Consider the following 16,127-nt stretch of genomic DNA (forward strand, 5'->3'; position numbering starts at 1 on the left):
TTTAGGGGGGAAAAAATCATGGCACCCCATCTGGCTCGCTGAGGTGGCTTTTTGATGAATGCTCTGAGGTGAGATGTTAGGCGTTAAGTACTGGTATAGTCTCGCATAGCCATACTTTCAAAGATCTATGAGTACCTCCGCCTACTGAGATATAGGCGGAGGTATCCAAACGTCTGGCTCTGCAAGACTAGGGATTACGTGACTTGCTCAAGGACACATACAGTACATGGGTTGAATAGGCTATGTGCACAGCAGGCATATTGGAGAGAGGTTGGGTCTCTTCTCACTTCCTTCACAGGAGTTACCAATAATACTAACTAGAAAATCGCGGCCGCTGACGCGGCCACTCATATCTAGAAATCGCACGCTTCGCGTGCTCACATGCACACACGCACAACTGCTCCAAGCCATGTTGCCCACCAAAAGCACTGTTTCTTCATGTATTTTGTGTGTGTGTGTGTGTGTGTGTGTGTGTCGTAATGTCTGCACTACACTGTTCCTGCCACCAGGGGACACAGTAGGCCTACTACACTCGTAAGTACACTGCAGCGTGGAACTATTTGTAAGTCTGTGTTTTGGCCGGAAGGTTTATAATGGACGTACTATGATGTAATTCGCGTCATAGCATTAAATTATTGTTTTGTTTAATTGTACATCGTGCAAGTCAGGATGCTGATATTGTGCATGTTGGCTCACTGTTGTCTCCATGGCATGACTAATCAATAGAAAAAAAGTCATTTTGGGGGTGAACTACTCCTTTACTCCATTTGTACACTCTCAGAGTTATGGGGGTCCTTGAAATAAAAGGTTCAACTACCGTGATAGATGAAATGTAACAGAGCCTGTCAGTATCATTGGTAACACCTTTGAAGGAAGTGAGAAGAGACAGCTAACTTCTCTCCAATATGGCTGCTGGTGAACTTCTGATTACCATACCCTCTGATTACGCTACATCGGTGCATCTAGTGTCCAACTTGTGCGCCGCCTGGCTCAAATAACTAGAACTGTCAACCAGTACAATACAGTAAAGTGGGTGACGGGGCACCCTGGGGTGCCGCGACGGCAGTCCAGGGGTGCCGTGAGATAATTTGATAATATTTGGAATTTATTTGGACACTTTGAACAAATATTTAGTATCATTTTAAACTTTAAGTACAAAGTTATTTTCAGTCAGTTCTAACCAAAATGGCTATTATCTCAACGTTCTCCTCGCAACATAATCACTAAAATATCGTCACTGTCGGGCAGAAACCTCGTATCTCCAAGTTTCAAATGTGTACGTCTTTTGATAAAGCAAAGCCCTGCTTCGTCATACAAGACTGTCGCACAAAACTAGTGAAAACAGCAGATCTACAAGCACTTGTGTGCTTGTAGATCTGCTGTATTCACTAGTTTAGTACATTTTATAGATGATAAATACAAAAAGACAACGACGATATGCTATAAATATAAGGTGCTGGGAGTGAAAATTATAATGTAGGGGTGCCTCGGATGAAAAAAATATTTACAGGGGTGCCCTGAGTCAAAGAAGTTTGAAAACCCCAGGGTCAACATTTCTCGATGGAAGAGTAGGGACTATTAGGGAGGCCACCTCCAAGCTCCGACCTCTGCAGATGTTGAATTGACATACCATATAGACTGGTTAAAAGAGCGTTTTATTCATTGTAATAAGTCCCGGAATCTGGCTTTAATTGAATTGTAATGGGTTAAGTGAATAATGGCACAACACATAATTCTCAAACGTTCAGTTTCTTTCACATAAAGCTCACTAGTCTAGACAACTGGACCTGGGCTGCTCTTTATTAAAGAAGTCGAAACAGTAGTTGGCGTGCGCTGCAAGAAGCTAAAAGTGATCTCGCAGCCACATTAATTTTATAGGCCGTGTAAATAGAACAACTAACAAATGTCATCCTTTAACTGTTAATGGGGTTCACTTCAGTGAAAAGACTAACAGGCCATTGAAGAAAAGCAACAACAAAAAAGAGACATTCTTTTCCAAACGGAGGTCATTCTGACACCTTGTTTCCGAGGCGACGCTAACACCTCAACTGTCAACCCTGGTACCTCGGTTGTGTTCCGACACATTTCCAGTCCTTAAGCTGAAAGGATTCGCAGGCAATTACTTTGAGCCAACAATCACAAGAGATCTAATTGCTAATATCAAACATAATTTTGTGCCTTATTTTTTCCTTTGCCACTCAGCCAAACTGGACGAGGCCCAAGACACACAGACTGGGAGAATGTGTTTAACGGCACTCCGTTCCCCATTAAATTGTGTATCTTGGGTATTCTGCCAGAATGAGGCAAGCAGGCAACATGGTGCCTCTTTCTCCATTATGGTCTTGCAATAAAGGGTTAACGGGCCTTTGGTGGATATGAAGTATTTTCTTTTTCTTTTTCTTAACATTATCATAATATAGTATACAGCATATGAAATACATGCCACGTTACAGCATGGATAATAAAGCCAGGGTTATAGTTATAGTTACATACAGTGGTGGAAAGTACTGTAACTCAAGTACATTTACTCAAGTACTGTTTGAGCTTATCTTACTTTACTATCCATTATTTTCATATTTTATACTTCTACTCAACTACATATCGGAGGCAAATATTGTACGTTTTACTCCACTACAATTATTTGACAGCTTTAGTGACTAGTTAGGCCTACAGTAGTTATATTATTATTACAAAACATTACAATATATTAACCAATTACCTGTAATCAATATTTAATATTTAGGCTATTAAAAGAATAGCCAGATCTACAAAAAGAGCTTGTAGATCTGGCAATTTCTTTTGAAGAGATTTTGAAAACGTACGTTTGGTACTATATATTGGTACTGTACTGTTTACTCAAGTATATTTTTGAATACAGGAATTTAACTTAGTAGTATATAGTAGTAGTAGCATATTTCAACAGAGTACTCCAGTGGTGGCGGAGTACTCCTTCCACCTCTGGTTGCATAAGAGTGTCGCACACCGAAAATAGCCGAGCTACAAGCTGTTCGGTGCGTGACAACAGTTTACAACTAACTAAGCTTCAGTCAGGGTTAAGAAGTGGCAGTGGCAAAGACTAACTGACCAATAGCTCACTCAGTAACGTCTGTCAACAGTCTGATGTTTTTTAGGCACGAATAACGACCACGGTTCCTGTTCTTCTTCTTCTACAGTTTATTATCAAATCATGGGCTTAGCCTGGGAGCAGTAAGCAGTTTAAACGGCAGTAGCCAGTCCAATGTAAACATTATCAAAGAGTGTTCTTTTTTTTCTTTTCTTTTTTGGTTCACCCGATGGATTCAGACCTAAAACAATAAATGTGGTGGGTTTATTTTTCACAAACAGAGTCTGGCATCGGATTATGTCAAGCTGGGGGATCAGGCTGTGCCTGTCGATATTACACCCAGTTAGCATTCACGAGCTCGGCCAAATACAGCGTACTGTCGTCTGTGTGCCAGTCGTTAAGTCTTTAAAGAAAGTTGCATTATGACAAGACTTATCAAAATCAAACTTATATTTCTGGAACCATGTTTTATTTTGGGGGGCTGCTGAAGAAACACACTTTTCAGGTTTTTATTCTTCTTTCAATTGGTTTGATTGGGCAAGTGTACACGGTCACTGAGGGCAATGAGGGCGGTTTATGAACCTTGGAAATCCAACCGCAAAAAGCCTTTTTCAAAAATAAACGCCCCTGCAATGGTAAAATAAATACTTCTCTACATTCTTCCCAGAAACGTAACTTTGTTTATCGCTACTTTACACTCTATATTATATACGTATGCACACGTGTGTGTCTATGCGTGCGTGCGTGCGTTTGTGTGTGTGATTACCTGGGAAAAGTTGGTTGGTTGGAGCACTGATTTGGGCCTGTTTCCCCACTCGGAACGCGACATCGGGTTTGGATCCTCTCCGGAGCGTACAGAATCCTGTTGTTTTCCTTACTCCTTCCGGAGAGCTGTGGAAGTCTAGAACCTTGAGCACATCCACGGGTTCAGCTGTGGGAAGCAGGGAGGAGAGTCAGTCAGTAAGATGCCACAGGACATTATTAGCATACTACTGTGTGTACACCTGTGAAATATGGCTCTCATGACTGCAAGCCCATTAGGCAGGTTGAAATGTCATATCATAACATAGGCCACCCAAAAGCTATGTTGTGCTGGTTAATTGAAGCTATTATTCAAAGCATGTCAGGGTACCATGAGTGTATAAAGGTTTAACTACGTAAGTCACAGTAGAAATTGAACAACCAACCCTGGTAATGTTAGGAAGCCACTGTAAAACAGCACATCCAGTGATCAACTCTGGGAGGCAGCCAGTGTTAATTTCGTTGGCTAAAACTACGAAAAATGTCGGTCGACTACCCTTTTTCACTGATGAAAACTAAAATAAAGACTAAATAAATGTAATAATTTCGTCATCAAAATAAAAACTAGACTAAAATGTTAGGGAGGGACTATTCATGGGTTGCATTTGTAGTCCTACACCAGCCATTTTGAGGACCAATACAGGTGTTTTGATTAACAGAGAACATTGGTTCTATGCCAATCAGACAAATTGAACACCTATGTTGGTCCTCAATATGGCCGGTTTAGGACTACAAATGCAACCCATGAATAGTGGAGAAGAGATCCAGTAGAACTAAAACAACTGTAGATTTAGTCGACTAAAACTAGACTAAAACTTAAACTTTTCAGATGACTAACTCTGGGAGGCAGAGCTCTCATAGCCAGACGATCAGAGATCTCAATGGGCTTTGACCACGGAGAGAAAAGCAGTGCTAACAAACCTATGCTGACTGCTTTAACACATCGGATGCCCACATGGTGTCTACAAGTCAATTTCTTTGATGTCGCTGGAGGCCCACGACGCGTTTGACGCGTTGTACAGTAAACTATACTGTACTGTAGCTACTGCACTTGGCTACCGCGGTGATGAAACAAACTCCATTTCCCAACATGCAGCGCGCAATTACGTCACCCGGACGCGCTGTGTGTCTCGTTGACTTCGTGTTTAGCGGCTGCACAAAAATGCTGTTTTCTCCGGATTCTCTTCCTTTTTTCATTTTTTTCTCAAAACGGCAGCCTCTTCTACATGTCGTAACACAAACACTGTGGCTTAGAAATGATAAAAAACGGTCCTGACTGAAAGAAAAGATTTTCGCGAAATAAACAGGACATACTCGGATTACATTTACTCGGATTACTTTTCTCGCCAGTACTCTCGCCGGTAGGTAAAATGGCGCGTTTGACGCGTTGCCATGGGCACCAGCAAATTAAGACATCAAAACCACGTGGGCGTCCGATGTGTTAAGCACCACATCCTGACACCGTCCCAATATAAAGGACCTCCTCAAAGTCTTTGTATTGGTTTTGTGTTGCTGTTGTTTCTTTTCATCTCCTAATTGTTTCCACCCAGTATTAGCTGAATTTAGATATCACCAGACATATATTGGTATAGATGTGGAGGTTTCTCCAGTACCATGAGTATCTGAAGTTTAACTATACATTAGTCACGGTAGGAATCCACCATAATACAATGACCAAAACGCTCCTTATTTCACAGAGAGTGCAGGCAATTTAACCGTACAGGCAACAAACCCCATGACCTTAGCGGAGTTACAATGATGGTCTGCATGCTAAGCATTCTAAACCCAGAGCAACACTCATATACACAAAGGTCACAACTCCAAAAACCCTCACAACACGACTCCTAACAAGATGACGACATTGATGTCTACCACACTGGGGTAAAAGCAGAGAATGCTGCATTGACCAGACAACGAAAGTGGACTTTGCTAGTGAATGTGTGTACTGTACATACTACTCGTACAACTCGGCAGTCGATGATAAACGTAATCCAATCTGGCATTTTGATGATAAATCAACATTTACATCCATTACGGCCCCCGGCCCCCCCACCACCCCCCTCTGTCACCGACTGTCGGCCAATACTGTCAGTCCCACCAGTTGTTTTTTTATGAGCTGCTCTGGTCTGTGGAGCAGTAAAAATGTTAGGAACCATTCAGTGAGTGTAATTGGGCCCCCTAGTAGGAGCCCGACCCACAAAACCCCAGCATCTAGGGATAAAAACCTCCAAAGTGGCTCACGGGGCCCTTTGGAGACAGAAACACACACAGGAGGTGGTGGCTTTACACGCTGCTTAACACCACACCGGCCCCTCGCTGTCAACGCTGCTGAAAGAAGTCAGCAGAGAGGCAGGAGTGAGGTATGTGCCGTAGGGATGGGACGATATGAACATTTCATTTCACGATTATTGTGACCATAGAAATCGTGATTTACGATATTAGTGCGATAAAATATTCCCAACATCTGTTGAACATCCTGGAGCGTGACATTTGCCATCTACAATCTACAAGCTCACAACGTGTCACAATGTGACGCGTTGTGAGCTTGTAGATCGGCAATTTTTTGGCAAAGAGATTTGCTAGAGAGTGTAAAAAAGACTGTATCAAGTACGTATATTCTAAGTGCGTTTTAACAATTGAGGGTATAAGTGGTATCGGATATGCAGCTCTGCAAATAAAAGGTGAATTGATCCCAGTGCATGACGGAGGAGGTTTTCACGATAAATTAAATCTCCACGATACGATTATCGTGAGTCTTTTTTTTATCACGATAAACGATAATATCGCTTATCGTCCCATCCCTAATGTGCCGTGGAAAGGTTGTGAGCTTGTAGATCGTCTGTTTCCCGTGTGCAACACTGGCATGCAACCAAGTACGGTATAAACCAGGCTTACCTCACCCCTGCCCGTACCGACTTCTCTGTAACTTTTCCGTCTCAGCCCTCCTCAAAAATCATACTCTCTCCACTTTATGACCACTATCCCCCCACACACCTCATCCCCACATACCCTAAGCCAAGGTACGCTGTGATTTACAGTGTGATAATAGGGGATTTGAAGTCAAGAAGCCTAATAAGTACGTTAATATGTTTTAAAGTGTGCTTACTAAAAGGGGGGGGGGGGGGCCTTGCAGACTGTACGTACGTGACAACGTCACTGTTGATTTAATGTGAGGCCGTCTGGGCTGGGTTTACCTCGGCTCGATGTAAAAATAGAGAAGAGGCAGCCATTCATTTACAGGTCACGATGGGCGTGGTGATGGGATAGACTACCAGTGCATGTTAAAGGGAGCGAGACCGTCTGAGGAGAGTCCACAAAAAAAGCACGTTGTGGTTTTTAAACCAACACTTTGATGACAAGTTTTACCCGCCGACAGTCTAGGCCTCTGCCCTGTGACGGCATGCCTGTACCTGTCACTGTCAATCTAAGGTCAATCAGACTGATAAGAACAAACAGGGTAGGTAAGCCAAAACACATAGTGCTTGCCGGCACACGTGCACTCACACACATGCACGTGCACGCACACACACTGGCAAACACACATTGGTTTTGCAAACTGAAGGGGGACGTTGCATTATAAACATTGATTCCATATCTCCCTACCCCAGCCCCATGCATCTCTCTAACCATAAACGTATGAAACCTAAGTCAAATCTAATTATGTCCTATTTGACAGGCTGACCCCAATGAACCGGTTTCATATCTAACATTTGACCACAAATGTGGCCCATGACTGGAACACACATACCGGTACGCACACGCGCGTGCGCACAAACACACGCACGCACGCACGCACGCACGCACGCACGCACGCACGCACGCACGCACACACACACACACACACACACACACACATTCAGTGATACTAGCCAATCAAGATCACAACGTCAGAAGAACACAACACGTTGTGAGCTTGTAGATCGGCTGTTTTCAACTAAGATTTTTGGTGTGGAGAGAAAAGATGAGGGGGGCCTGGTATAGAGCCCAGTGGGGGACTCCGGTCAATAAAGAAAATAGAGTTCAAGTGGTTAAGCAAATCCCTCGTTGATGAACTCACTCATATGAGTGAGGACTACGTCATTTATAGAGCTATGTTTGGCAAGTTATTGGTACTGAACAATTAGGGTATAACTACACATCTGAGAATAAATGATTAAACCGCCACTTGACCAACCAGAGAGTATTCTGAGCCACATGTTTCATAATGTGATACATAGTCACAGCATGGTTGTAATGCTGCTGTATACTGTCACATGTAATCATAAAAGGTCTCTCAGAGCAAGCGTAAATGGGGAGCATGCCTTGAGTGTTGTCAAGTAATTAGCAATTCATATGCTTTGCATCAGAGAGAAATTAAACCGCACCCTGGCTAGATTGTGTTTCACGGTAGTAAGGGAAAATCTATTGACAAAATGTTAAATAAAATAAACTATAATCCCTATGAAAAAAGTACAGGTTTTCGTTTTGCTGGATTTGTACATGCAGTGTCAGTTGACTACTGTCACTGAAAGCTTGTGCCAAAATGTTATTCCCTAATTTGACTCCTGTTTGCCCACTCATAGGCAGCCACACAGTGGCTTACCATTTTCCCAGCCACAACAGAATCCTACCCCCTTTCACCTACTCATATAAATTACCCACAAAAAGTGAGGAAACATAACTTCGATCCATTATATCTCCCCTTTAATAATACCAGTTGGTATTGTGTTTGATATCATTTTTATCGTTGATAAATCACCTTTACAAAAAGGTACAGTACAGTTTGTAAGCATCGGCTATTGGTGGAATGAGCAACACAGTCAAATGTGTGGGTATTTTTGACAAAATGGCCCGCAATACTGTGGTATTCACCTTTGTATGCATTGAATGATTGCACAACACACATTGGCCATTTTTGCACTTTGTTAATTTTAAACTCAGTGTCAGGGAAGCCCAAAAGAAAGTGAATGCCAGCAGAACAGTATTGCAGGCCGGATGCTTACAAGTTGTACCTCGTTGTACTTGTAATGGTGACTAATCAACGATAACAATGATATAAAACACAATACCAATTGGTATTATTAAAGGGGAGATATAATGGACTGAAGTTACGTTTCCTAACTTATTGTGGGTAGTTTATTTGGATATTTGGATTTCCCACAAAGGAGGTGTAGGAGTGTAGTGGGGCTAGGGAGCACCATAGGCAGATAGAGGTGGCTGGTTTAAGTGCATGTGACTGTGGGGGTGTACAGATCTAAGATCACCATTTAGGTGGATAGAGGTTGCGAAGAGGGAGTCTGATTCTGGCAGGGTCTCAAATCCCAGCACAACACCGGTAAGTTAGCTCATGTTTTAGCTAACCAACATCCAAAGCAAACGTACACAACACTACACATCAGAAACACTTAAAACATACAAGAATACGAGAGGAGGGGCTAGAGAGCAGTGATGGGGGTGACGAGAAATCTATTTATCCTATCTCCTTCACTACATTATGAGGTTCAGATTATTGCGACCGTAGGTTGCTTGCGACCGTAGGTTGCTACTTAGTATGAAAACCTCCAGCTCATGTCTTTCTGACAGTCTGTCTGTCTGTCACACCTCATGCTCTTCTGACATCACAATGATGCAAATGAATGACCAAGACAGAATTCATTTGTACTGACTTGTTCTGACATCACAATGATGACTTGACCAGCTCAGCAGAAGGATATAGCTGACCTGTTCTGACATCACAAAAACTTCAATATTAATTCCATATATGGGCATTCCTAGATGATGCCCTGTTAGGGCAACCACAATACAATCCCTTTTAAGCCATATATGGAGATCCCTGGTGTCATCAATATTAAGCCCAATAGCCCATATCTGGGCATTCCCATATAGGCAATGAACATATTGTGTCTCATGTGGTCTATGACATCATCTATGGTGTCAGACATCAGTCATCTCCATATTTTGGAACATAGGGCCACATTTTGGGCACATTTTGGCCACATTTTGGTCCCATGCCAAAGTGCCAGCGCTCGCCCAGCAGTCTTCTTTCTGTCGACCAGGCGGATGCGTGCACGCGCCCATGTGAACTCGCCCTTAGGGCGTCTTACTGGTGATATTAATAAACAGCATATAAAATATTTTTAGCACTCACAAATATGTTTGGAAAAACCCAGAAGATATGAACAGGGGACAACCAGCCAGTGTCAGTGAATGAGTGAACTAGAAGGCAGGTCCACGAGGTGCTATCATGTAGAAGCACTTCAAATATGTACAATGTTAAATCTAGGTACATACAATCCAGCAGTATTAAAAACATCCTGCCTAGTCAGAGCAAAAAAACGACATATTAAAGAAAGAAAGAAAAAACAGCAGCTAAGCCCTGTGTACAACCATGTCTGGACATTACACCACCCGTTTGTCCTTCAGCAAGGCAAGAGACAGGATGCAGGCAGGCCTCTTCAAAGGTCCAGTCACAATAAACAATGCCTAAACAGTCTGCTTAAAGTCCTACTGGGAAGATAGTAAGACCCCAGACAGAGGACACATTTTATATGAAATCTCTCTTCATATAAAAAAAAAACCCAAACTGGTTTCATGTGCTTGATACTGGAAACAAGACATTGTGGGAAAATTGTGTGAGGGGAATCACCACAAAGAAGCTCGTTTCTTAGAGTCTGCTGGGCCTTTGATCTACTACGTCTTTTTATTCTCAGTATAATACTCCATAACACAGAAGAATGAACCACCAACCATGGAGTGTGCCAAGATACACTGGGGTGGAATAGTTTGTTCTGTATCTGTAATGATTTGAAATGTCAAAGAACAAAGTACAATACAGTGTCTTCAGTCATTCAAATCTAATTTTAGGCAAAACTGCCTTTGGTCAATTTCATTTGTAATTGTGCATAAAACTACAGGTATTGTTTGGAGACTCCACCCGATTCCTTTTTTAACCAGCCCTATATTATACCGTACTTACGCTATTCTAAAATAGCCTATCTACAAGCTCACAAAATGTTTTGAGCTAGATCAGCAGTCTATTTTCAAAGAAGGTTTTTCACCTACTGTACAATGGATGCCAGTGTGAAAGTGGTACATACGTATCCATTAATAATGGCACAGATGTAATCGTGTCATCAGAATCAGTTAAGGTATTGTGCAGTGACTCAGGCTACACAACAGCTGTGTCTGTGTTTTAATTGTTTTACCTTATTAAATAATATAAATTAAATGCTTTGTCATCAATCTGTACGGTGAAGGGGATTCTCTTAATTTTTTTTTTCCCATCATGAGATTAAATTCGCCAAGAATCTCTGTTTACATTTTCAATGGTTTTTTAAGCCATTTGGCGCATGTTGCCAGGAAGTGCTGATCCTGCAGTTCCTGTTTCCTCCCTGCGTCCAGGTGGGGCTTTGATGGGCGGAGCTAAACGCTCACATCACATGCTGAACCCATTATGGCAACGGCACCACTCCCTCTCTACCATCCTCCAACCAAAACACACATGGCAAGCAACATCCTTTCAGCTCTCTCTCCCCCTCTGCCACTGTGCATGTGTGTGTGTGTGTGTGTGTGTGTGTGTGTGTGTGTGTGTGTGTGTGTGTGTGTGTGTGTGTGTGTGTGTGTGTGAGATTATTAGAAGAAGAAGAAACACTCAGTGATCACAACTGTGTGTTAATAAAGCATAAATACCTTCTCTCTCTCTCTCTCTCTCTCTCTCTCTCTCTCTCTCTCTTTCTCAATAACATGGTCAAAATTGTGTATTATTCAAGAGCGGAAAGAATCTACACTTTCTCTCTGTCCCTCTCAACCATAGAAATGCATCTATCTCTGCCTCCCTCACTCAAATGATGAGAAAAACAACCCTCCTGGGCAATGAATCAAATGCTCTTTTTCGCTCAACCACGTGCTCAGAATTGTGTATTTAAGAAAGGAAGAAAAAAGAAAGAGAGAAATTGGCTCCTATGATGTAAAGCTCTGAGTGATTTTATGACTTTTCAGATTAACACGCATCTTATACCTAACCACACACACACACACACACACACACGTACGCACTCACACACGTACGCACTCACACACGTACGCACTCACACACGTACGCACTCACACACACACACACACACACACACACAGTCACACACACACACACACACACACACACACACACACACACTATGAATTCAAAATGAGCGTTAACAAAATCAGAAAGTCAAGCAAGCAGTGCTGTCAGGGAATCAAGCGATGCAGCATGTGGTCTTTATTTGGCAAACTAGAAAACACAGGTCCCAGGGCAGCTTTATATATACAAAATGCTTCTGAATCTGTGGAACCGATAAAGGTAGAGATAGCTTTTGGCTACAACAGAGAGGACATACAGTACACAGGGACACATAGGCCTACGTACCGTAAGGGCACCTGCATTCATTTTAACCCGCGGTAGACGACAGTGAGTGAGTGTGCTTTGTACTGCTTCACAAAAGCACCAACCAAATAAAATGCAGTTCTTAGATAACAAAAGCCAACTTTTAAACCTCACACCGAATGCCTCATAAAGGGGGGGGGGGGGGGGGGGGGGAATAAGTCTGTGGCTCTTCTGAATATTGTCCCAACTACAGAGCTACTGGTTCATGAAAAAAAGTTTAAACTAAAGGTCTCTTTGTGAGGTTCAGAATGCCTTTCTGCATTACTGCATACCTCAAGGCCTCATATATTCCAGATGTGCTGAATTGGCCAGGAATCGCCCCCACTACCACCCCGCCCCCCCAACTCCTTTCCTTCCCCACTCACTAGTCCCTCCTACTCACAAAAGAGCTCGAAAAAAACAGGCAATATCCCAAAACCATTAAAGACCCCAAATGAGCGTGCACAGCTTTTTTTTTTTTTTTTTAAAGAAGGCATTTTCAGCCTTTAGGATGTGCAGTGCCTGAATGCAGGGTGTTTGCAAACACATCTTTAGCAAAGACTCCCCATCTCTCCACCCCCAACAGAGGAATAATGATAAGGGATGCAAAACCACAAGAGAGACACAGGGTTTTGACTAGGCCACTGCCTGCAGCACCACAGCGGCTCTGAGGCAATCCACAGACTTGTCTGAGGGGGTAAACTGACAATCTTGCATGCTGTCAATGACACGTTGTGCTGGCTGCTGTTGAAGGGTTTTTTGATATACTACCTGCCATGTTAACAAGCCACTAGCATGTCAGAGGGTGCACATTTCCTCGTAGACACGGCTGACACATACAGTGACATTTGAAGCGTCTGCTCAGGCCATTAGGAGAAAATTCATTTCCAAGTCAGCAACACAGCCCAAAACAATCCTTAATGATACAGTGGAACCATGAAGTCGGATGCCTATTTATACTGTTTTCAGCTGCGTTTTTTGCACACAAGACTACACACGAATCGTGCCACATGCATTGACCCATTATCCTCTGTTATATGGTATAGGGTTTGATGTTTAAGTTTAGCCTCGCAAGCAACTTTGAAATCCCTGACATTTTGACTTCACGATTCTGTGGGTTTGAGCTGCGGCACAACGTCTTGGGATGCCTCGCTGGTCTTTTTCGTGTCACTGCCATCTACTGAGAGTTGGCAGCAGTAAGTGGCAATTACAGTACATTGGAAAGCCTGTAAATGTTTGCTAGCACATCATGCAATTATGGTTAGTTTAAATATCAGACAGAAAGGAAAGATGGGCAATGGGCAAGCCACTGTGGTATTTTCTTCGTGATCTTTTCATTTCAGGGAGCTGTCTGCATCATGGCCTTTACTGGGTGAATTTTGGATGTATGACCCATGCCGTTAGTTCAATACTAAAAAGCAATTGGCTGTGGGGGCTAAGGGGCGGGTCTTGAAACTTGACAGGAAGTATCCAGACAGTATGCAATGTATCCTGGGAGTAGCTTCAGGTGACCTAAGATGCCATCTTTAAAAAAAAATGGATGAATGGACTGTGGAACAAAATCATTCTCAGTATACATGTGCATATGTTCATAATTCAGTCAAGTCATAATTCTATTACAAAGCAGGTGAAATGGAAGGTTAGGTTGTCGAAGAAAGCTTATATCCAAAGTGGTCTTGACCACAATGTATTTTAACACCTCGGTAGGCCTATGACTTTGGGGACAAAAGAAAGCTACTCTAGTCTGGACCACATTCTCCTAAAAGAAAAGCAGTGAATCTAACACACATACCTGCCTTAAACTAAAGTAGGGAAAATACTACACAGATTTTTTTTCCATTAACGCCCCTTATTGGACTTGGTGGGAACCAGGATAGTGTGGAGAAACGGTGAGCCTTCTGGCCAGCTTGTGTACTTCACTCAGGCTAGTGGCTACCCAAGGGCTTCACATCATACATATGGCCAATCTGCTGCCTAAACAAAATAATATAGCTCATCCATTTGCAGGATTGATAAAGATGTAATCTGCTAATATGACTAATTGTTTTTACATACATGGAAAAAGAAATGGGGAGTACTTAGAATGTAAGGGTAGGTAGGCAGTGTGCCATTGCGTAAAAGCTTTGCGTAAAACCAAAACGACTCCAAGCGGACATGCGTGCGATAGGATTAGTGAGTAGGAAATAGAAGGGAAAAAAAGTTGCCTGTTAATTAACTTGGCCTCAGGGCTGAAAGGGAAAATGTTGAAAGTTCGACAGAGTCTTGTCTTCCCTCAGTCTGGACTAATGTGAACTCTCTCTCTCTCTCTCTCTCCCTCTCTCTGGAAGTGTCTACAATGTCCAGACCGACACCAAACCAACGTATATTTTTATTTCGCAAAAGAATCCTTCGGTTTCTCATCCAGAAAAGAGCTCCGGCACATTTATAATTGACAACATCCCTCTTCGCCAGAATAGCCACACCTGGATGGCAGATTCCAGCGCACAGCGGCATCACAGGAAGGAAGGAGACCATTATAGGCCAACCTTCACCTGCACGCCAGCGGCTCCGCAGCTCATTTTCAACACAAGTATGGTTCTGGGTAGCTCTGGTCCATAATACAGCGTTAGGAGTTCTCCTTAACGCTATGTCACACTCACTGCTGAGCCATTGCGCTCACAGCCGCGGTAGCCCTGGGTTGCTCAGCCTCTCGTCTGTAGTTACAGTAGGCTAACTAAAAATAAAAAATACACTTTCGCTACTCACCAAAAGACGGTTCTAAGATGCTGAAAGCCTACTTTCCTAAGTGGGAACACTCGGAGCCCCCCATTTCACCTCTAAAATACACTTTTTAGCCAGAAACGAAAATATTTCACCGTAAGTTTTAGCTGCTCCACACCGCCCTCTACAGATCTTGTCAATAGAAATGTCCATTGCATTGACCAGATTTTGCTTTCCGGTGACATATTTTCTTTTCAGGCTAAAACGTATTTTAGACGTGTGGTGGGGGCTCACAGTGTTCCCAATAAGGGAAGTAGGCTTTCAACTCCTTTAAGTCGTCTTTATTTTGGTGAGTAGCGAAAGTGTATTTTTAATATTTACTACAGACGAGACACGAGAGGGTGCGCAGCCTTTCCTGCGGCGCAAGCAAGGGCTCATCGGTGACATATCGTTAAGGAGAACAACGCTATATGGACCACAGCTAGGTTCTGGGGGGATTGCGCGTAAAAGGAGCACAGCTTTGACGGTCAAAAAGCTGTGCTCAAAGTTTGACCCTAAAGACAAGAGCTGCACAAATGAGATGCGCTACAATGCGAGAGATAGCGAAAGAAGACGAGAAAGAATGCGAAAGTTATGTGGAATGTAGTGGGATGCAAGTTAGATATAGGATTTATTTCTAAAAAACTTTTAACACAGCTGATGGGGGTCGTACAGGTAGGCTATATCATGTCATTAGTTGTCGTCCTTTGATGGCAGCCCTGTGTCAAAAAAAGGATGATTGAAATTAACTGGCTACTGTGTGGAACGTCTTCTTACCTGCTCTGACATTAGCAGCTTGCAGAATTAACGTTAGTGTGATGATGATAGTGGTTAGCGCGGAACTCCAAAGCGGTCGTTTCGTTTTCCACCTTGTGGACCATCTGTGCATCTCCATGGTGACCGCCGCTGTACAAAAAAAACGGGCGACCTTAAATTAAAAAAAATGTGGTCCCACTCCGTTCCACAATCCACACACACACAAAAATATGATGTGTTTTCTACAACAGAGCCATGTGTGCAAAAAGAGAGTAGGCTACTGTATGCTTCCTAAAGCCAAACTGGGCCCTTGTGCTCCGCTCCCCCTAAGCCCAGCTCCCAGACTGAAGGTAAAGGGCTCTTCATGAAAAAAAAATGGGAGAAAAA

At 42.9% G+C, this 16,127-nt stretch overlaps 1 protein-coding gene across 1 annotated transcript in view; it reads right to left on the bottom strand.

Annotated features, from left to right (window-relative positions):
• The window catches only part of LOC308284804 (collagen alpha-1(XI) chain-like), a gene marked incomplete at both ends in the record, with an annotated part of 150,054 nt that extends 134,175 nt beyond the window's left edge, over window positions 1-15,879 (bottom strand). Inside the window, 2 exons of the mRNA XM_080725531.1 lie at window positions 3,831-3,995; window positions 15,762-15,879. Coding sequence (XP_080581657.1) covers window positions 3,831-3,995; window positions 15,762-15,879 — 283 coding nt within the window. The remainder of the gene's footprint in view (window positions 1-3,830; window positions 3,996-15,761) is intronic.
• Window positions 15,880-16,127: the final 248 nt, after the last annotated feature.

This window comes from Nannobrachium achirus (assembly GCF_963921795.1).
Source record: "Nannobrachium achirus genome assembly, chromosome: 5".
Taxonomy (NCBI): Eukaryota; Metazoa; Chordata; class Actinopteri; order Myctophiformes; family Myctophidae; genus Nannobrachium; species Nannobrachium achirus.